At 39.9% G+C, this 23,839-nt stretch overlaps 1 protein-coding gene across 1 annotated transcript in view; it reads right to left on the bottom strand.

The window, feature by feature from the left end:
- Positions 1-19,337, bottom strand: part of UBN2 (ubinuclein 2) — a 51,933-nt gene extending 32,596 nt beyond the window's left edge. Inside the window, 4 exon segments of the mRNA XM_036400503.1 lie at positions 94-231; positions 8,962-9,063; positions 14,738-14,830; positions 18,918-19,337. Coding sequence (XP_036256396.1) covers positions 94-231; positions 8,962-9,063; positions 14,738-14,830; positions 18,918-19,337 — 753 coding nt within the window.
- Positions 19,338-23,839: the final 4,502 nt, after the last annotated feature.

Genomic DNA, 23,839 nt, shown 5'->3' with positions numbered 1-23,839 from the left:
ACTCTCCATCTGAGCCATTCCAAGTGTATCAAATATTTCCAATGTCCACCTAGCTTCTGTTTCTGTAAAAAAGCCTTCATTAAAATCACTCACTTTAGGTGGCCTATGCTTTTTGTCTTCTGCAAAGTCTTCATCCTCTGATTCAGATGCCTGGCGAAACTGCAGTGTACCAGTGTTGATATAAAACCCTCCATATTTGGTTGTCAGGGATGCAGGAACCAATTCATCATACTGGGCAGGAAAAGGAAGATGAACTTATCAGCATTTCTTAATAAACTAAACATGTATTTCATTCACCAGTCCCTATACATAAAAATATATATACCAATTCACAGCACAGCTTGCTAGAAAAGAAACAGGAGAGCAATTTTACAGAAAATTAACTGGTTGAAGCAGAGAACATTAATAACACAGAGTATCCTTTCAACACAATGCTCTTTTCTTAACCAAAAGGCAGCATTACAGCATTAAAACTGCTGCTTTCTCAAGGCAACTCACCACAGTGCCCTGCTCAAAACCCTAATTCTTTTTAAAAGTTCTCTGAAATCTTATTTTGTTAAAAATGCTATCCCATACATAACAAACTTTACCACAGTATCTGTTACCTTATTTCCAATTTTAGATGTTTAATACAACATCGCCTCTTAAATATCACAATGCCAGGACTTTTTTAATTTGAAGGCAAACATTCTCACTTTGTTCAGACAATTTTAAAATTACAACATGTTTCAAATTATCAATAGTTTATTTTGAAAAGTATTTAGTATTTATGAAGAAATTTCCAAGTTAGAATCATAAAGCAGAATCTCAAAAATACTAAAATCCAAAGACATAGAAAAAGTGGTCAATAATCCGTATAGTGGATGACAATATTAATTCTATTATTACATGCAACCAACAACCTCCATGCCATGTTAAATATACTGAAGATAAAATGGTTTAAGAACTGAAGTCTAGGCTACCAAAAACTTTTAGACAGGAAGAAGAGTTATCCAGGAAAGTATAACAGTAAATATGTACTTCAACAAGGAAGCTGGAAAAAGAGCCTGAACTGGAGTCCTATCCAGGGATTTAATCTGATTAAGTAGTTAAGTAGTAACTTCCCTGACTCATCACCTTTTATCTTCCTGGAACACAGAACTTAACAAGCAGTACAGAAAGACAAAATAGAAAAAGTGGTGACAGCATTTATAAAGTACCTTAAGATGATCTGAAAAGCTAGCACAAGAAAGTGAGAGAATCTATTAATGGAACAAAATGAAAGTGAAGTGGCTTAATAGTGGACTTGACATTCATCTTAAAAGACCAGGAGGACCATGCAGAGAAAACTTGAGAGTGGAGGTTGTGTAGGAATTTCAGAGAAAATTCATGCTTTTTCCACAGCTCTCAGAACCAGCTTCATTAGGTGCAAGGCAAATAAAAGCAGAGAAAAGCAATTATTATCCACAGTGCTTAATAGACACAGCAGACATTTCCCATTTGAGCTGAGAGGGTGTGAACTGAATTAGCAAGGGTGGGGCCAAACGATCAAAACTGAAGAACACAGTGGTTGCCAAATTAGAAGGAAAAAGCACACAGGCAAAGCTGGGACCATTATCATAGGAAGCAAAAGCCAACACAGTAAAAACTGAGATGCAGAGCAGTACAGGAAGGCCTAGGTAACACACAAGTAAGGATTAAAGAGAGTTCACAAATGAGGAATCATGAATCACATGAATCACAGCAAATTATCTGGATGATCAACATGCTGTGTGGCACAGATCCACTGGAACAAGGCAACAAGAAAGGCAGAATTCATTTAATATACAGAGTGAATGTATTCTGTAATAGTCAACAGGCAAGTAAGATCAGCAAGATGTGGATGTATAACTAAGCAGCTGAGGTTACAACAGCTTCTGTTTAGGACTATGAATTTAATCAGACCTTCAAAGACCTTTCTGATATTCAGTTCCTCTTAACCCTTGAGTAAGACTATTTTTCTTTAATCAAAATCTGTTTTTACCCTGAACCTACTGAACAGGTATAACTTTTAACTCAATGTTGTATTTTAGACATAGGGGCCTGCAGACCAAGTGTAGCTAGTGAACACCCCCCTTTGAGCTAAGCTTACTATTTTCTAGTGCCCTACCTAAACAGCAAATGAGTATGTATGCATAAAGTATTAGTAACAGAGATTAAGCTTCATTTTCAAGTGCTTCCAGAACTCTCAGTTAAAGGGAACATGGCTCTTGAAAATTCTAAATCTTACTGTTTTCAAGACCTTTGCTTTAAACTAGTTTTTCTGTGTATGAAATCACACCATTTATCTTATGAACAAAAATAAGTTTAAAGCCCTTTACAGTGTTCTGCTCTTCCTTACACATTTCAAGGGCGAGAATCAAAATATCTCAGACCTACAGAGACAGGACTTGACTGACTCCTGTGAACACAGGTTTGTCCTACAACTGATTATGGAATCATCCTGCAGATGACAAAAAAAGACTGATAACTGTCTGACCATCTAAAAAGCAGGTTCATATGTAAGTTATTTTAAACTATGGTCCTTGAGCTACATTCCTATGCTTTTAGTGCTATTAATCTAGTTAAATGTTTGGTATGAAAAATAATTTAGTTTTTTATAAAATAAGTTAACTGGTTTTAATTTCATCACTATACCAAGAACAGTGAATTTTTATGGATTATACCAATTTAGTTCTGAAATCTAGACCCACAGCAGTATCTTATATTGTCTACTCTTGAGTCCAGGTATTTTGACCACAATCCTCAGATATTCTACTGTGATTCTTCTTCTCATTCACCTCCCTTCCGGACAATAACTTCCAAAAGTACACACGTAAAAAAGTTTTTAAACACCTCTGTACTAAGTCTTAGAAATGAGATTTGGTGCAAACATGTCCAAATGGTTTAACAAATGTAGCTTGCTATTTGTTGTACAACAGATAATACTTAGCTAAAAGATAAGCAGGGATAATTTCTGGACCTTGCTAAGTTTATTTTTGAGGTAGGTCTAACCAGCTTGGGGTGGAAGGAACTGTTTCATTGATACTGATCATCAGTAGCCCACTGAATAGAGGCCAAGCTACTGAAATGATGTCAAATACAGCTCCTCCAGTGAAATGGACTAAACATCTACACACTTCACTACACACTTCAGATACTTCAAAAATACAGAGTTGATTGATCTCTATGCTTCTTCAAGATGCAAAGAACTGAAATGCACTCTTTGGCTTTAGCATCCTTTAAGGCTGAGTTTTCAAAAAACTACGTAACTATCTTTCCAAAAACTACAGTATAATAGAACCTACAAGGAAATCTTGAACAAGGTTAAGGGGAAGCAATGCATTGCTTTGCTAATCCAAGGAGACATCAAAAAGCAAGCACAAAGAGCTTTCCTGTGATAAAGAAGGTTTCTCTTCCAAAATGCACAGGTAAGTTGGCAGGTTGGTTTGTTTTCCTTTTAACCCTGGGGAAAAGGACAGCTGGCAGAGCACAAAAGAAAAAAAAGTGTAAGAGATAATAAAAGATATAATATCTAGCCCAGGGTAGTCTCATAGGAGTATCCTAGTTTAGTAGTCAAGATATCATAATCCATCAGCCTACCTGAGCACCTTGAGAGAAGTACCAATACACATCTACTCTCCTGTTTTGTTCCCATCTCAACCAACACCTTTTATACCTTTCCACCAGCCATCAGAGCTATGCTATTAGCTTAAGTGACCTTCACTTCACAGAGATTACATTCTTCTCACCTTGAAAACATTTCAGCCAAAGTAACAAAATGTATGACCAGCCATGTGACCACTTTGATCTGTGCAACTCAATTCTTTCAGAGCTTGAGCTCTGACCTGACCCACAATGAAAATCTAGTTCAGTGTTAAATAATTATGTAACATATTCCTTAATCTCTCCAGGTTTAATGTTACAGAACTACGAGAAGGTTCTGCAGAAAAGAAGTTACACTTTCCTTTTCCCCTCATTTAACATGAAGAGCAGATTTTCCATATATGACACTTAAGACAAATGCTCTTATCAAAGATCTGTTATTCTGGCATGTTATAAACCTCCCTTTGTATTACATTAGTAATCATATTGTTTGTGTATTTTTTGGGAAACACTTAGGTTCACTGTACTGCTTAAACACATTCATCTACTTAAATAGCTGATCCTAGGCTATGTTCTACTCCTCTAGTAGCTCAGATTACTTTGAAAACTGATTTTGTGCTCTTCAAAAAAATAAGTCTAGCAAAATACAGGATGCTGCTACAACCATTATAATTTCCTTCTCCTACAAATTTAAAGAGTGATACTACACAGGCCAGATACAAGTCTCACGTGTTTTCAAGAACCTATGCAGGTGCTGAATTTTCAGTTCATTCGGTTTATTCAGTTCATTCCTTCCTAAAGAAGGGTATGCCTTTTTGCAGAAGGAGCACAAAAACATTATTACTGCTTTAACAAACACCAGATGTGTTCTGCAAATTCAACTACCTTTGTTCCTCTAGCCATTTTGGTTCTTGTACCTGCTTAGTTCTTGCATCTGTATCTACTGGTTTGATACTCCCCTTTATACCTAGATGTATTTTGGGGTGAGGAGGATAAAAAGCAAAGAATCTCCAAATTGAAGCTTGTCCTTGTACTCACTTGAAGGCACAGGATATGTCAGGGGCTAGCTGGCAGGTGTCCCCTGAAGACAGGCGGGAAGCGTGCACGGCGCGTTATTAAAGGTGACACCGCACACTCGGCTAAGGGAGCACCATTCCCCAAACACACAACTTCCAAGCCTGGGCAAAGTGACAATGAACAAGGAAGACAGTACTAATACAAACACACCAATCCAGAGCCAATAAAACACTTGGCAAGTGAACCTCTTAAAAATAGAAGCTTTAATGCACCCTCCTGTATTCAGTGTGGATGAGGTCTGTGACTGAGGTCTACAAAGGCAGCCTTTTCCAGATGAAAAATGCCACAGTGTTCAACTTCTCTCAATACACCATGAAAGAATTTTTAATAATGGAACCTATGGAGTGTTTTTCTGTAAATGCCTCTAACATTTGCAGGTTGATAGCTTGGTTGTTTTGTTAGAATTTTTTAAGAGACAGTCATCTTTTTAAAACAACAACACTCCTTTCCATTGTTAGCATAAAACAAGCTCCTTAGAGTAGGAAGAATGAGAGAACAGTACCAAGTTGGCCTGGAACTACATCTGGCCCAGAACCTCACAAAAATGGTAAAAATTTCCATTAAAACACGGAGATGCTATTCCCTGAAGAGATACTGTTCTTGCTGGGAAAAAGTTTCTAAGATATTCAAGAGTTTTGTCCAAGATAACTTACCGATAACCCATTAGCTTCAGGTTTTAGGGGAAAGCCAGGGTAGGAGAGAAGAGGATATTAAATCTATTTAAGCTTGGAGAATACAAGATGAGGACAAATTTATTGTAGAAACACGTGAAAACTGTGTTTCATGACACAGAATTTTTGCAGAGACCAAGCCCTTAAATTATGGAAAGTATTCTAGGGAACCCAGATAGAAACCGAGCAATGCTTTTAACAGTGTGTCCAGAATTACTAAAAACAACACAAAACCTTTGAAGGGTTTTCTTTAAAGATGATCTGAGTTCTTGAGGCAAGATGTAGCTAAGGAAAAAGTAAGATCTTCCTTTTAGCTGAAGTACCTGTTTTGGAGAATGAAAATCTATGTATGAGAAACCATTGATACACTGGTTTTCTTCAGCGACCAGCACCGGACTTTTTACAGCAGTGTTTAGAAGGCTACTATGGAACTATGAATATAATAGACTAGGTCAAATATTTACACAGGGGCCTGGGTGTCTGAAGAACTGAACTGCCTGCTTCCCACTGCTCTTGGCATTCACATTTAGCTTCAATTCCTGCCAGTATATCTATCTAGTATCACTGCTTCAAAAGACACTGCTTATAGATTTGTAGGTCAACAGTTCTTTTTCTACATGCATCTACTTGAAATGAGGGAAGTCTTTGGTTTGAATATCCAAGCCTCGTTACCTTCAAGTAAGAGAAAACAGCATACACTTTCATTAACACTATGCATTATTTTAAATTCCCTCTTCTGTATAGCATAACAGAAAGCTCAGAAAGCACTGTGTTCCCTTGCAGTCTCTACCTATATAAAGCTTACATTGCCAGGAAAACATTCAACCAACCAAATAATCAGAGGTCATCACAAGAGCAAGTAATCAACCTGATCTGGCTGGACATGCATGTGTGTGCAGGAAAAATAGAGTGGGTGAAAAATTCTACAGGAATTCCACTTCATAAAGAATGTAGTTCTGGGCAGCTTACACTACAGCAAAACCTATTTTCAACATCAAAGCAGTGGAAACACTGAGGAGGGGCAGCTTTCTTCACAGGTTATGAACATTTTGTATAGGTCTATTAAGATAAGCAAAGATTAGGACTTGCCATCAGGCTAACCCCTATAGAGGGGTTAGAAACAATAGTAAGTCACTTGTGATTTTCTTTTTTTACTGGAATTATCACAATCCACTGACTACAGTCAAAATGCTCAACTCAAGAATAGCTGCTTGCATAGATTTCCTGCTTGCCTGCAAATGCATTTACCTCAAAATCTGTTTTTAAAAGGAAAGTATCTCTAAAGCTATGGAATAAATCTGTTTCGGTGCCAAAGAGCTCAGTATTTCTTTCACAACTATGATTAAAAAAAAGGACTAAAATTCTGAGGAAGCTTTCAAATTTTTTTTCTGGGATAGAGACAAGCTAATCCTGGAGCAATTAAAGAGGCACTCATATTCACTTTTCAAGTGTTTGTCCCCAGGATATTATAGCTTTTTATGTGTAAGAAAGTGTGTCTTCTAAGAAGTAGTCCAGGGCCTGGCTCTAAGACATCTCAGGGTACACAGCAATTTCATAGCTGGCCATACAAAAGATGAGCATGCCAGACATGTAGATTTTCTTTCTGAACACTTCTCTTGTATCCAAGGCAGAATGATGGAATTAGAGGTTTTGTTGAACTTCAACTCCTACATTGCAGAACCCTTAAGCTCTGCAACAACAACCTGGACTGCAGCTGGCTCACTATATTTTTTCTTCTTTTCTATATAAAAATGGGGACAAAGGCAAAACAAAGATGGTTTCTCACTAGTCTGTATTCGTAAGGCAGACATGAGGCATAATGATTTATTGAGGAGAGCAATCTTTAGAGAATACACCATTTCTCCCCAAGAGCTTCCACAGCTAGCACACGATGCAACCATCTGGTTCTCCAACAACTGCCTTTTGTACATTTTGCAAGGACTCTGGCAAGAGACAGAAGTAAATGCTCCTGCAAATCTACCAGATCTGCTGCTGGTATCACCACCAGTGCTGGAAGGAGGCACAGTATGCTAAGTATTAATACACCAGACTCATACTTTGACAGAGACCTGTGCTGTGAGTACCGCCAGTGTTCCAAATCTCCCATCAGATCTGTGATAGGTCACAGTAAATCCAGGAAAACCTAGCTAGAACTTGGGCTGGGTACCATTAAATTTTAAAAGCGAAGATGATGAACTTAAGCAACAGTGAGAAACCAGATTAACCTATAGGCTCAAGTGGTTTCTCAGCAGAAATGAAGCACATCTGTTCCTTCCAAGCTGGAGAGCTGAATCTGACCTTTGGAAAAGACATATGAAGGCTTAGACCCCAATACTGTTCCAGCAGTACAACCAGAAGTTGTGGGATAATGATAAAACAGCTTAATATTGGCAGGTTCAAGTTTCTAGACAATGAAAAATGACTAACAAGTTACAATAAGCACTTTACAGCAAGCTCTCTCCACACAGCTTCAGACCTGCTTCAAAAACTACCAATGCACACAGATAAGCTCAGCCTGCTATGCACTGTGGTTTACTGCTCAATTTCTGCTGAAAAAGTTATCAGCTCTGCAGACACTTTCTGTGCACCTCACACAGGTCATAGGATCACTCATTGCAACATCTATGTGCTAGAAACTTCACAGCTCAGTTTACAGTTCTTTTCTGTAAAGTTTTTGAATTTAAATGAAGGCTTGACATAATGTATGCTAAGCAATGCACTTACGTGCTTTTCTTACTCTTTTCTCTCAACTCCTTTTCATAATCTTTCCTCTCCCACTCAATTCTAGCCCACTCCTTCTCACAGCAGATCACTGCTGTTTTGTCCAGTGTCACTCAGCACTGGAGGAAACTGAAGGCTGGCAAGTGACAGCTCTTACTTTTGGTTTTTTCTACTTGACTAAACTGTACACATACTTCTTTCTGACATTTAATAAGGAAGAATTATAGGAGGTTTCTGAGCTTTTAGATAATCCACTTTTTTCCCCAGGCTTTTTTCTCATTTTTGTAATTTCATATATCACCTCCAAGATTATCTTCAAATGCCCTCTTCTAAACCTTCTGATATCCCTGATACTGCCTGCACCAAACTAATACCTTTTTCTTTTACTTGAAGATGTGTTTTCATGTCTAAAAAAATATTCAGACAAAGTAAGCAGTAATATCCTGCTGTTTAACCTGTTTTGTCTCAAATTTTTCAGACATAGTCAATGTTTAGAATAACCATCCTCTTTTTACTGGATTTTAAGAGGAGAATAGCTTCATGATCTAAAGCAGGAAATCTAATGCCAGTAACCCACTAATAATCCTTTACTTTCCTCAGTAACTAGAGAGCTAGTACAAGAAACTAGACAGAGCAAGTGTCATTTCAGTCAACAGTAAATGAAGCACATAAAAAAAATTTGATTTCTAAAGCTAGAAAATTATTTGATCTTAATTTTTTGGTGCATAATATCTTGAGTAAGACTACAAATACAGTAATTCAGTCTCCCAAAGTAGTATGGCCTTTGCATTCACAACAGGTACAAAGTATTTTCCCTTACCTTTGCTCTGTATTGAAAAGATAAAGCACTGCCTCATGGTTTCCTGGTGCTATGGTGAAGGTTACTTACCGCTTCAGAGTTATCAATGAAAGGGTCTGTCTCGTCGTAGCCGTAACCGATGTCGATCAGATCCTGCAGGCGATCTTTCCGATGCTTGTGGGGCTTGCCACCCTGAAGACAAAGCAAGTGTTACACCACTTAGGAAACATGAAAGCAGCGTTCTAAAGCCTACAAAGCATAAGGCATTGGAGGAATAGTCATTCAAGGAATTAGCAGTTTTGCTTTCTTGAATGCTTCCTTGAAGATGGTCTAGATGGCTGATGAAAACTTCCACACAGATGCATTCTGGCAAATGTGCCTCACCAGAATCACCCCTGAAAGGCAGCCACTAGCCACCTTTTTCTGCAAGACCAAAATCTTCCTCACATTTCTTATTTAGAGAGGTTTTCCTGTCCTATGTATATTGTATATAGTGACTGGACTGCTAATGATAGAAGGGTTGGGATAATTTAGAAAGTGTTAAGTTTTTCAGTGTCATATTACAGTGTCACTACAAGGGAAAATAATGATAGCCTAGAGTTCATTAAAGTGTTTCCCTACACAAGATGGATTAATTCTCTATTACACATAAAAAGTTGAGTTTTAAAAAACATAAAATGTTACTTGAGTATTAAAACCAGAAGCTGCATCACAAACTATGGATGGATTAACTTAGCTCCAGGAGCTAGTGAAATTAATTTTAATCTGCAAGTATTCTTTTCATGTGGAAATTTCATTGTTAAGTCAAATAAAGACTCACAGCTAGCTCAAATATTCAGGAAATCTAAACTTAAAAACTTAAGGTTACACAAAAATCTTCTTAGGATATAAGGCCTAGTTATCTTGCTCACATATATTGTCAAAATAATCAATAAAAGTCTTAAAAGATCAAATTCACAAAAAAGCACTCCCTTCATTTAAATGGTAACTCCCATGAATTCAAGACTTGCTCCTGAAACTTCTCTGCCTGCACCCTACAGCTCTGAGCACTCTTAGAGGAAGTCAGTCTTTCTAGGTGTGACATCCAAATATCACAGTCCATTGGTTACTATGAGAATGCAGCCACTGCCCAAATGTGGTTTCACCCCTGCACGTTTATGAGTGGTGTAAGCATCTCAACACCTCCATTTTAACAAGATTTTGAGAACATGCAAGTTTGTCACAAAGTAAAGCATGTGCTCTTGCAAGCAAACAGTGTATCTCTCACATATACTTAAATAAACAAATGCAATAGTCCTAGGAGAAAAACCTCAAAAGTAAGTTCAGCTTTTAATTCACATTTCCAAATTACATTCCAAGCTAAGTATTCCTATCATCTCCTACAATCGCTCATCTGGAAAAACATCTGAATGACTGCACAGTTCCAAAACATGCAGTACTTTTTTTTTTTAAAAAAGAAAGTTTACATTAGATAGATGAGAGAAGAAAAAGTAAGTCAGAAAAAGGCAGCACTTAAGAATTCTGATTAAACTCCAGTGCAAAAGCTTATATAATTCATGATTCTGACTCAGGTGCCAGCAGGCTAAGAATGCTTCATAAACCATACCTCACCTGTACTGAACTCACTAATGTGTAATGCAATCCATCTCTGTACTACATAGATCTTGCTAGTAACCATCAACATCCTTGTTTGCAAGTCTAAAATCTTTTTGCAGCAATGGTTATCCTATGATTCTATGATTTCAGTATAATAAAGGGCAATAAAAAAAAATTTAAATTTCCAATACATTCTGACTGTCAGAAAACCAGATATAGAACAAAGTAGCAACAAAAAAAGTCTTAAAATAGCTGAATGAACAAAAGCAGTCTTAAAATACAACCTGCATTCAGACATATGAAAATATCTGAACCACTGTGTGCATAATTAAGAGATTTTCCTTCAGGCTTGGCTCTACCCAGTTCTGTTTAAGGATCTGTGTTGAGATTTCATATGATCAAGATGTTAAGGACGCAAGAGTGCAGCAGAAGAATGAAGGGATTATCTGTGTCAGTGTCCACCATGCAGCACTTCAGGGAACTTTTATGACTGCAGCTTTCCTCCAACCTTTTTGTCTTAGAACATAAGTAGTCACAATACTAGAGCAAATTAAGGTGCCTGGCTCCCGAAGCTGCAAATACTACTCATACAAGTATTCAGAAAAGCCAAAGATGACTTTAAGATATTAACTGTGTCATTAAACCTTGCATTTAAATAAACTTTGCCCAACAGGACTAGAAGGTAGGTGGTAAATAAAATGCCAATACCTGAAGAATCTTGAAGAGAAGAATTTATAAACCAGTAAACCTGGTCTTTAAGGTGGATACACTAATAAAAGCTATAAACAAAAGAACCAGCAGGCACAAGAATATACAGAGCAGGAAGAAATGCTGGTAGAAGAAAGCATTTTGAATGCTTTAGAAGTGTTTCAAACATCTTTAAAAACAAGAAACTCTCACTAGATAAGGAAAGTCCACTTAAACTGATGTCTGATCTACAACTAGGAAAGAAAAGGTAAGAATAGGTATCTCATTTTGGCAAAAGTTATCAGCAAAATTATTATGGAATATGCATTCATTCCTTTAGAAGCAACAGAGCAGGTGAAGAGTTGGGAAGGACGGGGTCTAAGATGACAATTTACTGAGGAAAGTAAAGGAAAAAGAAAACAACTGAAGAATCACTAAAGACCTTACAGTTGCTCTGAATTTAGTATGATAAATAGGCAGTTAAATTCAGCATCAATAGAGCAAGGTAAGCCACATAATCTAAGTACAACCTAAGCAAAAAACCTAAACAAAACAAACAGCATGCTGCAAATTTGTTATGCTGCTCAGGAACCACTGGAGTTGCAAGGCACAGTTCAGACATTTGCTTAATCAAGAATGATCAAAAAAATGAGTTGGGACTTATAAAAAAAAATGGAACAGAGAACCAAACCAGAAGTCATCATTATAACACTGAAATATCAGGGCATCATACCATTAATATCCTTTCATTTAAAAAAACCAATTAGAACAAAAAAGAGAACAGTAAGCCAACAAGGATGTTTAAAGATAAAAAACACCACTTCCATATAATAACGATGTTAAGACACTACAGCTGGAGAACTAAAGGGCTGGATTTAGATGATAACATCAAAATCACATGCATTGTGCAGAAGAACTGGAAGCGTTTCTCTGTTTCTTACAATATAGAAACTACGGAGCACTACAAGATCTCATCAGGTTTAAACACAGCATGTTTTTATAGGACAGTCACCATGATACTCCAGTGCTGTGGAACACAGAAATACGGTCACAACCTGGTAGATTTCTGGCAGAAAGCTTTAAAAAGATTAAACATGTGACCTTTGGCTTTGAGAGAAATTAAGATACAACACAGGCTGCCAGACAGGCACAGTGTAGTAATATCAATGAACACTTGCTCTATTATACTTTCAAGTATGAGATTCCACTAGTGTCAGAGACTAGGCTACCATCCATTAGATGGATCTTCATTTTGATCCAAGAAAAGCTCTTACATATGTACAATACTGTCCAAGGTTCAGTATGTGTTCACAACAGTGTTTGATTTTATCTAGAGAGTAACAGCAATCAAAACAATGAAAATGGGAACCCTTCAGAGCAGATTTTTCAAGCTGATGTTTAGTATGTGCACAATTACAGGAGAGTTCTGAATAATCAGGTAAAAAATGGTACTTCATGCATTTTGTTTTACAAAAAGACACTTTTCATAGGCTTTTGTACTGATTTGGTTATGAGTACAGCAATTTATCTAAAAAGAAGTAAAAAGTCTTCAAGGCAGACTGCTTTTCATGCATCAAATTTTCCAGAAGTACTGTCACATGTTATGATTAAAACCAATGTTTGACTCCATTTTAAACAGATATCTTAGATAAGTAATACCTAATTAGAGGAGGACACAGCACTTCTGCAAACCTGAAAAAAAAACCCTTTATTTTTTTTCTTATACAACTACTGATTTCATTTACAGTAAAGCACTGTTAAGGAGTGTTACAGCGTAACTCCAGCTCAGAAGAGTATCCTGCAGCTGGTCATTCACTTGAGGAGAATGGGAATCTACTACATGGGATCCCTGCTCCAACTGAAGCTATGCAGTGAATGTCTCACCACAAGAGGCAGAAGATGGCCGGATGCTGTCAGAACATGAGCAATCGTACTGGGTCAGCGTTCAGAGATACAATTCCTCTGAGCATGGATGGCAAGAAGAGACTGATGGCTCTTACATTGGAAGAGAAAGGACAGGGAGTTTCTAACACAAGGAATGTTAATCCCTCATCACCCTTCATGCTTAGTGGCTCTAACCTAGCAAGTGCTTCTTTATATAGAGTACATTCCCTTTCAAGGGGTTGGAAGGGACAAAAGGCAAGTCAGAGAATGAAAGGCAAGGAATCACAAGTACAAATAGTAATAAGATGCAAGTGTACCACAAATTTAAACTGTTGAAAATTGTAATTTTTTGTTACCTACTGCTTTCTAAGGGTTAAAAGCACCTATTCATCCCTTTCTGTGACTACTGAACACTGAACCATGGTTTTCTTAAGTCTAATAAAATGTTTTGTCCATATATGTACAGGTTCAGCTTTGATGGATGCATAAACATATATGTAAAATTAGATTACTTCCACTACCACTCCCTCCTACATACATTGCTTTACATACTTCCATTGACTTTCATCAACTGTAGTTAAGCAACTTGTTTCAGACATTATAAAATCCTTACCACTTTAATAACAGAAATGAGTTTTCTAAAAAAGTGTGACTGAAACATTTTTCTCTCACATTCAAAAAATTATTTATAATTCAAATTAAAACAGCATTTTGGAACAGCCTTCTCAATTCATATTGGGTTCTCCCAATCTCTCCAAAAGATGAGAATAATTCTTTTCAGTTTAAGAGCTGATTTTGTTATGTATCACAGCTAGCATGCCTTGAAGTAGTAATTACTTCGACAGACTATATAGACTGAGCACTTAGAAAAATCTGCCTTTGCCAGAAAAAAAAATCCAAGTAAGTCAGACAAAAAAGATTTTAATATGTATATTAATAGCAAAAGATACAAATGACTGCTCTTGTTTCCCTTCTTTATTACTGAGGTGTTCCATTCGTAATCCAGAATATCAACATGCCTCAGCACGATGATGAGCTCTGATTGCCAGCTCAGACTTAATCACCCAACCCTACCCATATGAATTCTTAAAGACCTGTTTGGGCGTGGTTTTTGTCAACATTTTCTGATTTCTACCTTCATTTACTAGTGAAAGGCTCTTTATGTTGCTAGCTAGTGTTGTTCAAGTCACTCACACTACACTTTGCAGAGCCAGTAGAGTATCTTCAGGCAGTTGGCAGCTACCAGACATTTATCAAGCAATGATTTACTATTTAACAAATAACTTCCTATGGAAACATTCCAAACTAAGTCAGGACATCAAGATTCATCAGTATTTAGCCCAAAGAGAAGACCTGTTCAATAATACACAACAGCATTAGATAAAAATTTTTTCCTCCAGCACAGTGTAGAGCATGAATATTGACCTGCATCTATTACCAAGATTACCAAGATTATTCTTTTCCAAGAATAGCTTCACAAGCTATAACATCTATAGACAAATCTATTTAGCAGACTTGTCTGATAAGCTTGTGGCAGCTTCAAGGTACTTAAATGAAATACTGCGAGACAGTCATGGCTGAAACGTACAGAAATCATTTGACACTACATTAGCAACCTTATTCAGGAAAAAAAACCCACCAACATTATCTGTTATCACTATTAAATATTTGTATTTTTTAACAAAGTGCAGTAACTCACGTATTTTGCCTCAAACTTCTTGGCAAGCATTTCAACTTCATGTCGCTCACGTTGCTCATCATTATATGGATCCTCTAAATGAACTGATTTCTTCTGAAAAATGCAAAAGTTACACATTCATTCCATAAGAAACAGAGTGCATCTCAAAACCTATTAAATGCCAGAAAACAATGCTCTGATGATTAAGTAGTCAGAATTTATACTTAATCTCTAAAAATCACTTAGATCTTTGAATTACCATCTAGCTACTTTTCTTCTGATGACAACAAAAGCAGAAGAATTAAGATACTCAGATTTGTATTTTCCCAAGCATTCCACAACAACCTCAACTCTAAGTCTAAGCATAAGAGAATTATTATTTTTTTAGAAAAAATTCTCTCTAATCACAACTCCTTTTTACCTCCTTCTTCCACTCACTGGCCCCTCTAACAGCTGTTGTGATTCTTCTAGCTATAACAGACAGGATGTACATGATGTGTTAACCAGGAAGGAAGCAGCCAGAAGACTAAAAAGCTCAGTAAATTATAACCATAATTAATGTAAGTCTTTTATCTAAAGAAAAAAATTACAGTGCAAGAGTTAATTTCAGTAATAGTAACTATGTTAGCCACAAACGATTTAATATTCCAGCTATACATACAAGGAGGGAGTAGCCCCTTACTTTTTGGTGTTTTTTAGAAAAGAGGTTTTCACTGAGACAAAGTCAATGAACAGAGTATACACAGTGCTTTTGGTTTTTTTTAATAAGTGATGGCAGAAAAACAGGGCTGCCCTCCTTCAAACTGGAGTTCACAGAACTATAGTAATTGCCAGAAGGAGGAAGGTACTAGGATGCTAAAATATGGTGGAATGGAATTCCATTTTGCAGAACTTTATGGATGGCAACTGATTTTACTGCACATGGACTACTCACCAATGAATTAATGAGGATTTATGAAGAATAAAAAAAACAAGTTAAGAAAAGCAAGATCTTTCCTCCATAGTTTAAGAAGCCAGAATATTGACTAAATGGTGACCAAACCAGCTCATTAGCATCAAGACCAATGTAATGAGGAAGGTAAGCTAAGCAAAACTGCAAACACCACATAATTACAGTACATTTTCCAGACTGAGTATTTGGAGAAAAAATTAATAGAGGCTATAGTTACTCCTAAAACAAATTAAAGCCACTTACTTATTTCCTGCAGGCATAATTAAATATAAAATACTGCTCAATTCATGAAACATCATTTCCTCTACTTTTAGCTGGGAAAAGGTATTCCTCATCTTCTGCTAGGCATATGTGGCTTTTTTCTAACTGTGAAAGGAGACAAGGTTGAGCCTAAAGTTCAATGAAACTTAGTACTTAAGTGTAACTTGCCTCTCTCCATCAAACACTCAAAGCTGACTAGCAATTTATTTAGTTAAGCAGTACTGAAAACTGAAATTCAAGCAAATTTTAGTTTTGACTGTTTCTAAGGGATGGATGGCTCTTGAACTAAGACATTACTACTTCAGCACCTTTGGAGCCTGTTCAACAGAAGCCAGCTTGAGCTTCTGACTCATCCACTTTGACTTGGGTTTTACGTACCAAGCCTCAGTCACCCCAAAAGAAATGGGAGCGCACTTTCACTCCTGCCAGTATTTAAGAGGCAAATAAACCCTTCAACCACACCAACTTATTACTCACATTCAAAACTTTACATAATTCCTCCCAGAAGATGAACTCTACAAACAACCCTATCAAAGGATGTTCTCTTTATCAAGGCAAAAAAGGACAAGGACAGCACAAGTTTTTAAAATAAACATTTCCATTAGCTTCTGATTCAGCATAGGAACCTAAATTTGGAATTAAAAAAAGACAGAAGTTGCACAGCCAAATCAGTTTTGGGATTCTCTATCACTTCATTATTATATAACTACTACTATCATGGCCTATTAAAGCCATATTTGAAGTTATGCCTATGCACCAGGGCTTGCCTTCCTTTGGAGAGCTTTTCTTAGTTGCTACAGTTCCTACAAGAATACTACAAGATAGAAAGAGAAGCTCCTGACTTTGTAAAGTTAAATTTTAATGGGAAATGTTATAAAAAAGTTGAGCAACTTTTTATAAGGGAGGAGTCAACAATAGCTTCCAGAAAACCAAATCAATCTTCACCCCTACAAAAAATTTGCATAGTAAAGTATATGAACTGTTAATTTTAAATTGAAACATTATTAAAACAACAAATTTTGAAATCTAAAACTCCATTTAAAACCACAAAATTAACTACCAACTAGTAACTACCTACTTTGAAAAAGCAAATTTCAAGATTTTAAATCTTCCTTAATATTAGAGTAGCTTTTCCAGGTTCTACCATATAAGCAAGAAATTAAACTGACGGGCCAAGTATACATCAGGTTTTAAACATGAGTAAAAGTTCAGAATCACTTTAAAAGGATCCTAGTTTATGACACTGTTTTCATAGTAAATCAGCTGACTATTCCACAACCCAGTAACAGAAATGCCATTATGATCCATTCATTTTAATTTGGACTCTAAGGAGCTGAAAAATACACGAAGTTTCTTATAAAGCATTACTATCACTGTCTCTACCATAAAAGCAGTTTCTGATCCCAGCTGTACCAAAATCCCCTAAATAAATGCTCTCCCACCCCCAAAATACATGGAATTTGCATCAGAACTACATGAGAAAGAGCCCGTTTTCCCTGAGTATGTGATTAGGATACTGGCAACCTTCAGAATAAGAGGCAGTTATGGAACTGGGAACTGCCAAAGGGAAAAGTCAGCCTTCAAGTACTGAACCACTTCTAAACACTAACACAATTTTCACCTTCACAGAACTGCTCAGAAAGATTGCACTTCAGAGAGCAGCATGATTATGCTACACTAATTCTGAGGAGTCATAACTGGCACTGTTTGCCCACAACAGCTGTAGGACAGGATGAACAGAAGGAACCTTTTAACTTGCATGACAAGATCTGAGGGATTAAAATCAGTCACTGATTTTTCTGCCTTCCACACTTGAACACAATCCAATGTGTATATATTCCTCCTACAGCAGAAAAAGTGAGCAGCTTGCTAAGTATAGCTACAGCACCGTCATCTCCTAGAAACACTTTGGTGCAGAAGAAAAGTTTTAACCATATTCAAGTTTGTCCTGTATGTAAAAATCCCATGGTAGTATCTGTACTGGTATTTGATACTTGCTTTTATCACCAGATCTACCACAGCCTTCTAAGTAGTAGTTACTTGCCCTCTGCCTTTTCCAGTAAGAGACAAGCTTTCTCTAAAACTGTGCACTGGATTAAAGAGAAGCCATAACTATTTAAATCAAGTACAACTTCACTCAACTAAGTACAATTAAGAATGAGCAGCTCAAGCGTAACCAGCTTAAGGACATGTGTCTCTCCTTCCTACTTGGAACAGTGGGCCCTGTTGATTGGCTAACACTGCTTGCTTCCTAAAGTCTGCAGAAGCTTTATCCTTAAAAAAACAAAGTAGTTCAAGTATCAAACACTTTCTGCTTGAGAGGAACAAGAAAGGAAGAACACTTTAGTTTTCTTCCTTGAATTAAGTTCTCAACACTTACAGGTGTGGTTACCAGTTCAATATTAACTCTCATTTATCCCTGTCTCCTTCAAGACTACAAGAACTCCTCTCCAAGTCTGCTAATGATCACTTCCCTGCTTCTCGAGGCTTATAGCAGAGCCGGGCTTTCTTTATTTACCTGCACACAGCCTAGGGACAACCCGGAATACAGACCGGCGTGGTCAGAGTTTCGCTCAGCTGCCGGTAAAGGGCTCCCAGGAAGGGAGGATGCAACACCTCTCGGGGTAGGGAAGGGGAGCGGCAGGGAGGTGAGCCGGGGTAAGCGGGACACAAGACAGTGGCGCTTCTCCGCCTCAGCCGGCAGGAGAAGCCAGGAGCCCTTGGCCAGCTCAGGGACAAGTGGGAAGCCTCCCCTTCCCCCCACGGGCACAGGCGCAGCCTCAGCACCAGGAGGAGCGCGCAGCGACGGCAAGGCAGCCGGACTTCCCTCCAGGACGCCGCCCCTCCCGCCGCACCGGGACCACCCCCGAGCAGCAAGGGGTAACCGGTAACACCATCGGCAAGGCCGGGGCCGCCGGCAGCCGAGAGGAGGAGGAGGAAGCGCGGCCGTGCCGGCGGGAGGGGAGGGAAGAAGGGGAAGTCCCGTACCCGCGAGTCCCCGCACAGCAGCAGCTCCGGGTAGCTGAACTCCACGCAGCCCTCCTCGGTGGGGTCCTTCAGCACCACCTCCAGGCGGACCGTCTGGCGGAGCGGGAGCGCCTCCCGCGGCGGCGGTGGCTCCTGCCGCCCGCTCTGGCGCGGCGGTGGCGGCAGCGGCGGTGGCTCGGGCCGTGGGGGCTCCCGCTGCGGCGGCTGCTCGGGCCGGCCGGGGTCGCGGGGCGGCTCCGGGCGGGCAGCGCTGTCGCCGGGCGGCTCGTGCGGCGGCGGCTCCGGCGGTGGCGCCTCACGGCCCGCCGGAGGCGGCTCCGGGTCGCGGCCCGCCGGCTCTCGCTCCAGCGCCGGGCTCTCGCCCTCGCGGCGCCGCACGGGTGACAGGCTAATGAACGGCACCCGGCGCGGCTCCGCCATCCTCCGCCGCCGCCCCCCCCCACCCGCCGTCCGCCGGCCCCCGCCTCACACGTTCGGTGACACCGCTCCGCGCTCCCTCCCACCGGCCCCGGCTCCTCCTTCTCCCTCCTCCCCGCTCCGCCGCCCGGTCGGAGCTACCCCTACGTTCTCCTCGCCGCCCCCGCCATCTTGGCGCCCCCCCACATAAATAGAGCAGCCCCGCAGCCCGCGCAGGCGCAGCCGGGCCCGCGTCGCTGCTGTTATTGCTCAGCTTCCCCCGGACGTCAGCGCGGCCGCCGCCGCCCACACGCCGCGGGCGCCAGGCCCGCCCCCGGTTGCCGGGGCGATGCGCACGCCGGGCCCGCTGCCGCCGCCTGCAGCCGCGGGGGCTGCGCAGCGTTCATCCTCCTGGGGCACCGGGCCTGCTGAGGGGAAGGCCCGCTGAGGTCCCCAAAGTCGGCGGCTGCGGGTCAGTCACCAGAGAAAAGCCACCCGTGTGGGGAGAGCGGCGTTCCCAGCCAGAACGGCGCGGACGCGCCGTGTCTCGGTAGCATCAGACCACGCTGAGTGGAACAGCTGAGGACATCGGGGTTTTACAAAACCATGCCGTATGGCGGGGTTGATCGCAGCTTGTTCCTACAGAAGAGCAGCCGCTGCCCGGGGTGCCGGTCTGCTCTCCGCGGCACGGAGCTTGTTCAGTGGCCATGCCTGGTCTGGAGGGCACCCGCTCTGACTGCAGGGAGCAGTTGAGGCTTGTTGGGAAAGAGCTGCGAGAGGCAGAGAGAGAGAGAGGGGACGACGCGAGGAAGGCAGGGTTTGAGCAGCAGCGAGACTTCCCTCATGAGCAGGAGCTGCCTGCAAATACTGCAAGTGTTTCAGTCTGTCACCACCTACTTTGACAGACTGATGGCTGGTATTTCCAGATGGAGGTATGCCACCAAGGCAATGTGAAGTTTCAGGAAGCTTATGAACATCATGAGTATTGTATCCTCTAGCTGCATTGGAGCAGAGAAAAAGACATTACCATTTTGGGGGCATTTTTTAGTCTCAGAAATACTAGGTAGGAGTGGGTCTATTCTCTTTTTTAAAAATGTACTCATGCAAAGCAGGCAATTTACATATATTATTTTGCATAATGATAACAGACTATTCTGTGCATCACATTACTCCACTTTTCAAACTACATCCATCACTGTGCTTGATGTTTTCCTGTCATTGCATAGGAAGCCTTTTGACTTGACTTTTTAATTTCATCTAGACTCCAGAGAAGATCCGTGACACTAGAACAATATTACTGAAAGTTATAACATCAATAACGGGGAATGGAAGGCATTCCAGAATACTGCTTGCAGCAGCAAGTCAGTGCAATGACTGACCCGATCTGAGAAATGTAAACTTTCCTTTTGAGGCTTGAAACTTTGTTGAGCTTTATAGTCTAAGGGACTTGTTTTATCTTAAAGCCTTGCATGTTGTGGTGCAACTAGCAAGCTTAGTAGAGGTGGGTGTATTTCTCAAATATGTTTCGGCTTTCAGCATCGTAACAACATGATTTGGTAGTTGCACTTGTTCTCTGTTGAGAATTTCATACAGCTATCAGCTGATGCGCAAAATAGGAAATGTATTTCTGGATTCAAACTGAGTGAGCAGCCCTAAGCTCCAGACCTCTGGACCCTGCCAGGAAGATTCTGATTCTCATCAAAGTTTCTGTGTAATCTGTGCCATTAAATCCTGTGATGGTAAAAACGGGCCTTTCCTCAGAAAAAGAGCAGTTTATTGCATATCAAACAGAACTCTTATGTGGAAGTCACAGGCTCTTCTGCAGCTCTGCTGAACTCTTTTTTCAATTACCAGATGGGTGACTAGACCTTGAAATAAGTACAAGAAGAATACAACAGGTAGTTTCTTGACAGATAATACTGGGATATATCCATGGAAAGTGATAAACTATGTATTTTAAGTATCTAATGTAAAACTCCATTCAGTCTTTCAGTCTCCTAACTAAGATATAGGGGACTATATTCGGAAGTAATCAATGTAGGGCATGCCAGAATAAAATCAGTTTTATGAGTACCTGAATCCAGTGCTTCATATTGTCTTGTAGTGTAGATACAAGGAAGACCAGTGTAGAGTAGACCTGGAACCACATCTTGGTCAGATTTTTAACATGCTTTTAAAGTAGGGGGAAAAAAAAGCTGGAAAGGAACAATCATCATTCAACCCATAGTAGGGTTACAGAGAAAACCAGAAGTAGTTCTTGGAAATAGTTTCAGGTGGCCATTTGTTCTGAGATTGTAGACCTTGATATTAGAAGCAGCCTTTCACATCTAAGGTTACTATGAAATAGTAATTCATATGCCCCCTTTTCTCCTAGGATTTTAATTAGACAAGTAAACCCTCTATTTCTGTATTATCTAATCTCTAAGCATCTTAGAGTGCACGTACCATTTTTATATGGCTTAGTATTTGTTTATGCAACTGGACAAACAGTAGTTCTGGATCTTTGCATTTAAAGTGAAGTCACTAAAGACAGTTTGTTCTGTGTATCTGAACTAAATCAAAAAGAACCTTGGCAGCAGAGCCAAGCATAGTAGTTACTGGAATATGTTAATGTTACATTTGGTCTGACATACTAGAACCATTTGGAAAAGAAAACAACCAAATTCACTAGATCATAACCTCAAGGAATTTGGTTTTAAATACACCATAAGAGTTCCAGGCTTGTACCATTTCAAACACATTCAGTAGGAGTCAGATTTGTAATTTATCCATACTTTTTATTCTGTTTTCCTACCTGTTTTGTTCTTTGTTATTAAGCTTCATCTCAGGTACTGTCTGTACATAGTATAATGTGCTGCCCTTGTCAGTGCAACACCAAATTTACAAGCATCATTTTTAAAAAGTAACTAGAGATGTGCTGCCAGTTACTTTGCTTTCTCTCAGGATATGGCCACGTTAAATAGTCCAACATTGAATACAGATTCCTTCCCTTTGTATGTTATATGAAGGACACAGAGAGTCACATTAAGAGTTTAAAAAATTTAACAACTACACAAAGAGAGGTGATACTGAAACAGCTTTTTGTTTCACTGGTGAAAACCAGTATGAGTAGATCAGACAAAGTGGATGCTTGGAACTACAGATGCTACAGCCACATCAGTGAGCAGCAGTTTGTTGACCTGACTTAAGTTTCAAATACAGAAAACAACAGAGACAGACCAGCAAACTGCAGAGGCCTCTACTTTGGTGCAGGTTGGATCCTCCTGCTCTGCTTTGGACTGGCTTCCCTGTCTGCAGCACTCTCATGTTTTTGGGCTGTGTTGGTTGTGGTAGAGCTGTACAGAGCTGTACCCTGTTTCATTACAGACCAGTGGTCACTGCTCTCCTGGACCTCATGGAAGCCATTTTCTGGCTTCCTCTGGGCTGGACACCCCACAGCAGCAGGCCCAGGGTCCCACCAGAAAGCAGAGCTGTCCTTATCATCAATTATATCTTTCTCCAAGGAGCTTGTTTTCAGCTTCAAAGGCTATTACTACATAATAAGCTTAGGTGGCATGGGATGGCAGTTTGTTCTCTCCTTTCCTTAAGGTGAGCACTGGGATCTACATTAGAGGTAACAGCTGTAGTGGCAGCCAGCTCATAACAGTGGCAGTCACATCTCCGCTGCTCAAAAGTCTCCAAGACAGAGAGAGAATATCCTCATTTACCATGAGCTGCTTCCTCACTACATCCTTGATTTCTTATGGTCCAACCACACATCTTGTTGATCCTTGTGGTCCTTTCACTGGAACTGCTGCCACAGCAGCTGCAGCTTCTATTTCTGTGTCAGGAGATGATACAGCCTGCAGGTGGTTGGTTAGGGTTAGGGTTAGGGTTAGGTTTATGTAGCTTTTACTAGAACTGCTGCTACATCACAAGAATCCACTGCACCAACAATATGGTTGCTGGTTTACTGTTTAATGAGGATTTCTAAACTCTAAGTGTGGGGTTTTTTTTTAATTTCTCTTTTCTCTTACAGCTTTACTAAGTTACTCTCTGCTAGACCCAGAATCAAGAAATAAACCACTTGCTTTTTTTCCAAAATGAAACACCAATGCCTTTCATACCATTCAGAAAACTGATTTATCTGCAGGATCCCGCCCCCTCATATTTTTATTATTGTTGTTCTTTTAAGTAAAAATACTGTTTCCAGAAGAATATACCTCTAGCTTTCTTTCCTCAGGAATGTGTATTTAAGAGCTGTTATCAGCAGCACTGCCACATCCTTGAGAAGTCTGAAGTACACTTTTCAGTGAAGTAAACTGTTTGGAAGGACTGTAGGCAGGTAGAGAAATGCCAAAGTCACTCTAGGAAGGCTGTGTGCATTAGCTTCAGGTAATTAGGATCTCCTTTGATGGGGCAAATTTGTCACAATTAATTTGTATTAATTTGTACAATTTCAAGGCAGAGGAACTGTGATAATGAACTTTATCCCATACGTTTTTATTTGCTCCCTGTGAATTGCTCAAGCCCCACTTACTGGAGAA

This window comes from Molothrus ater, chromosome 5, assembly GCF_012460135.2.
Source record: "Molothrus ater isolate BHLD 08-10-18 breed brown headed cowbird chromosome 5, BPBGC_Mater_1.1, whole genome shotgun sequence".
NCBI classification, from domain to species: domain Eukaryota; kingdom Metazoa; phylum Chordata; class Aves; order Passeriformes; family Icteridae; genus Molothrus; species Molothrus ater.
The sequence above is the reverse complement of the archived record's forward strand: the minus strand, read 5'-3'. Positions and strand labels throughout refer to the sequence as shown.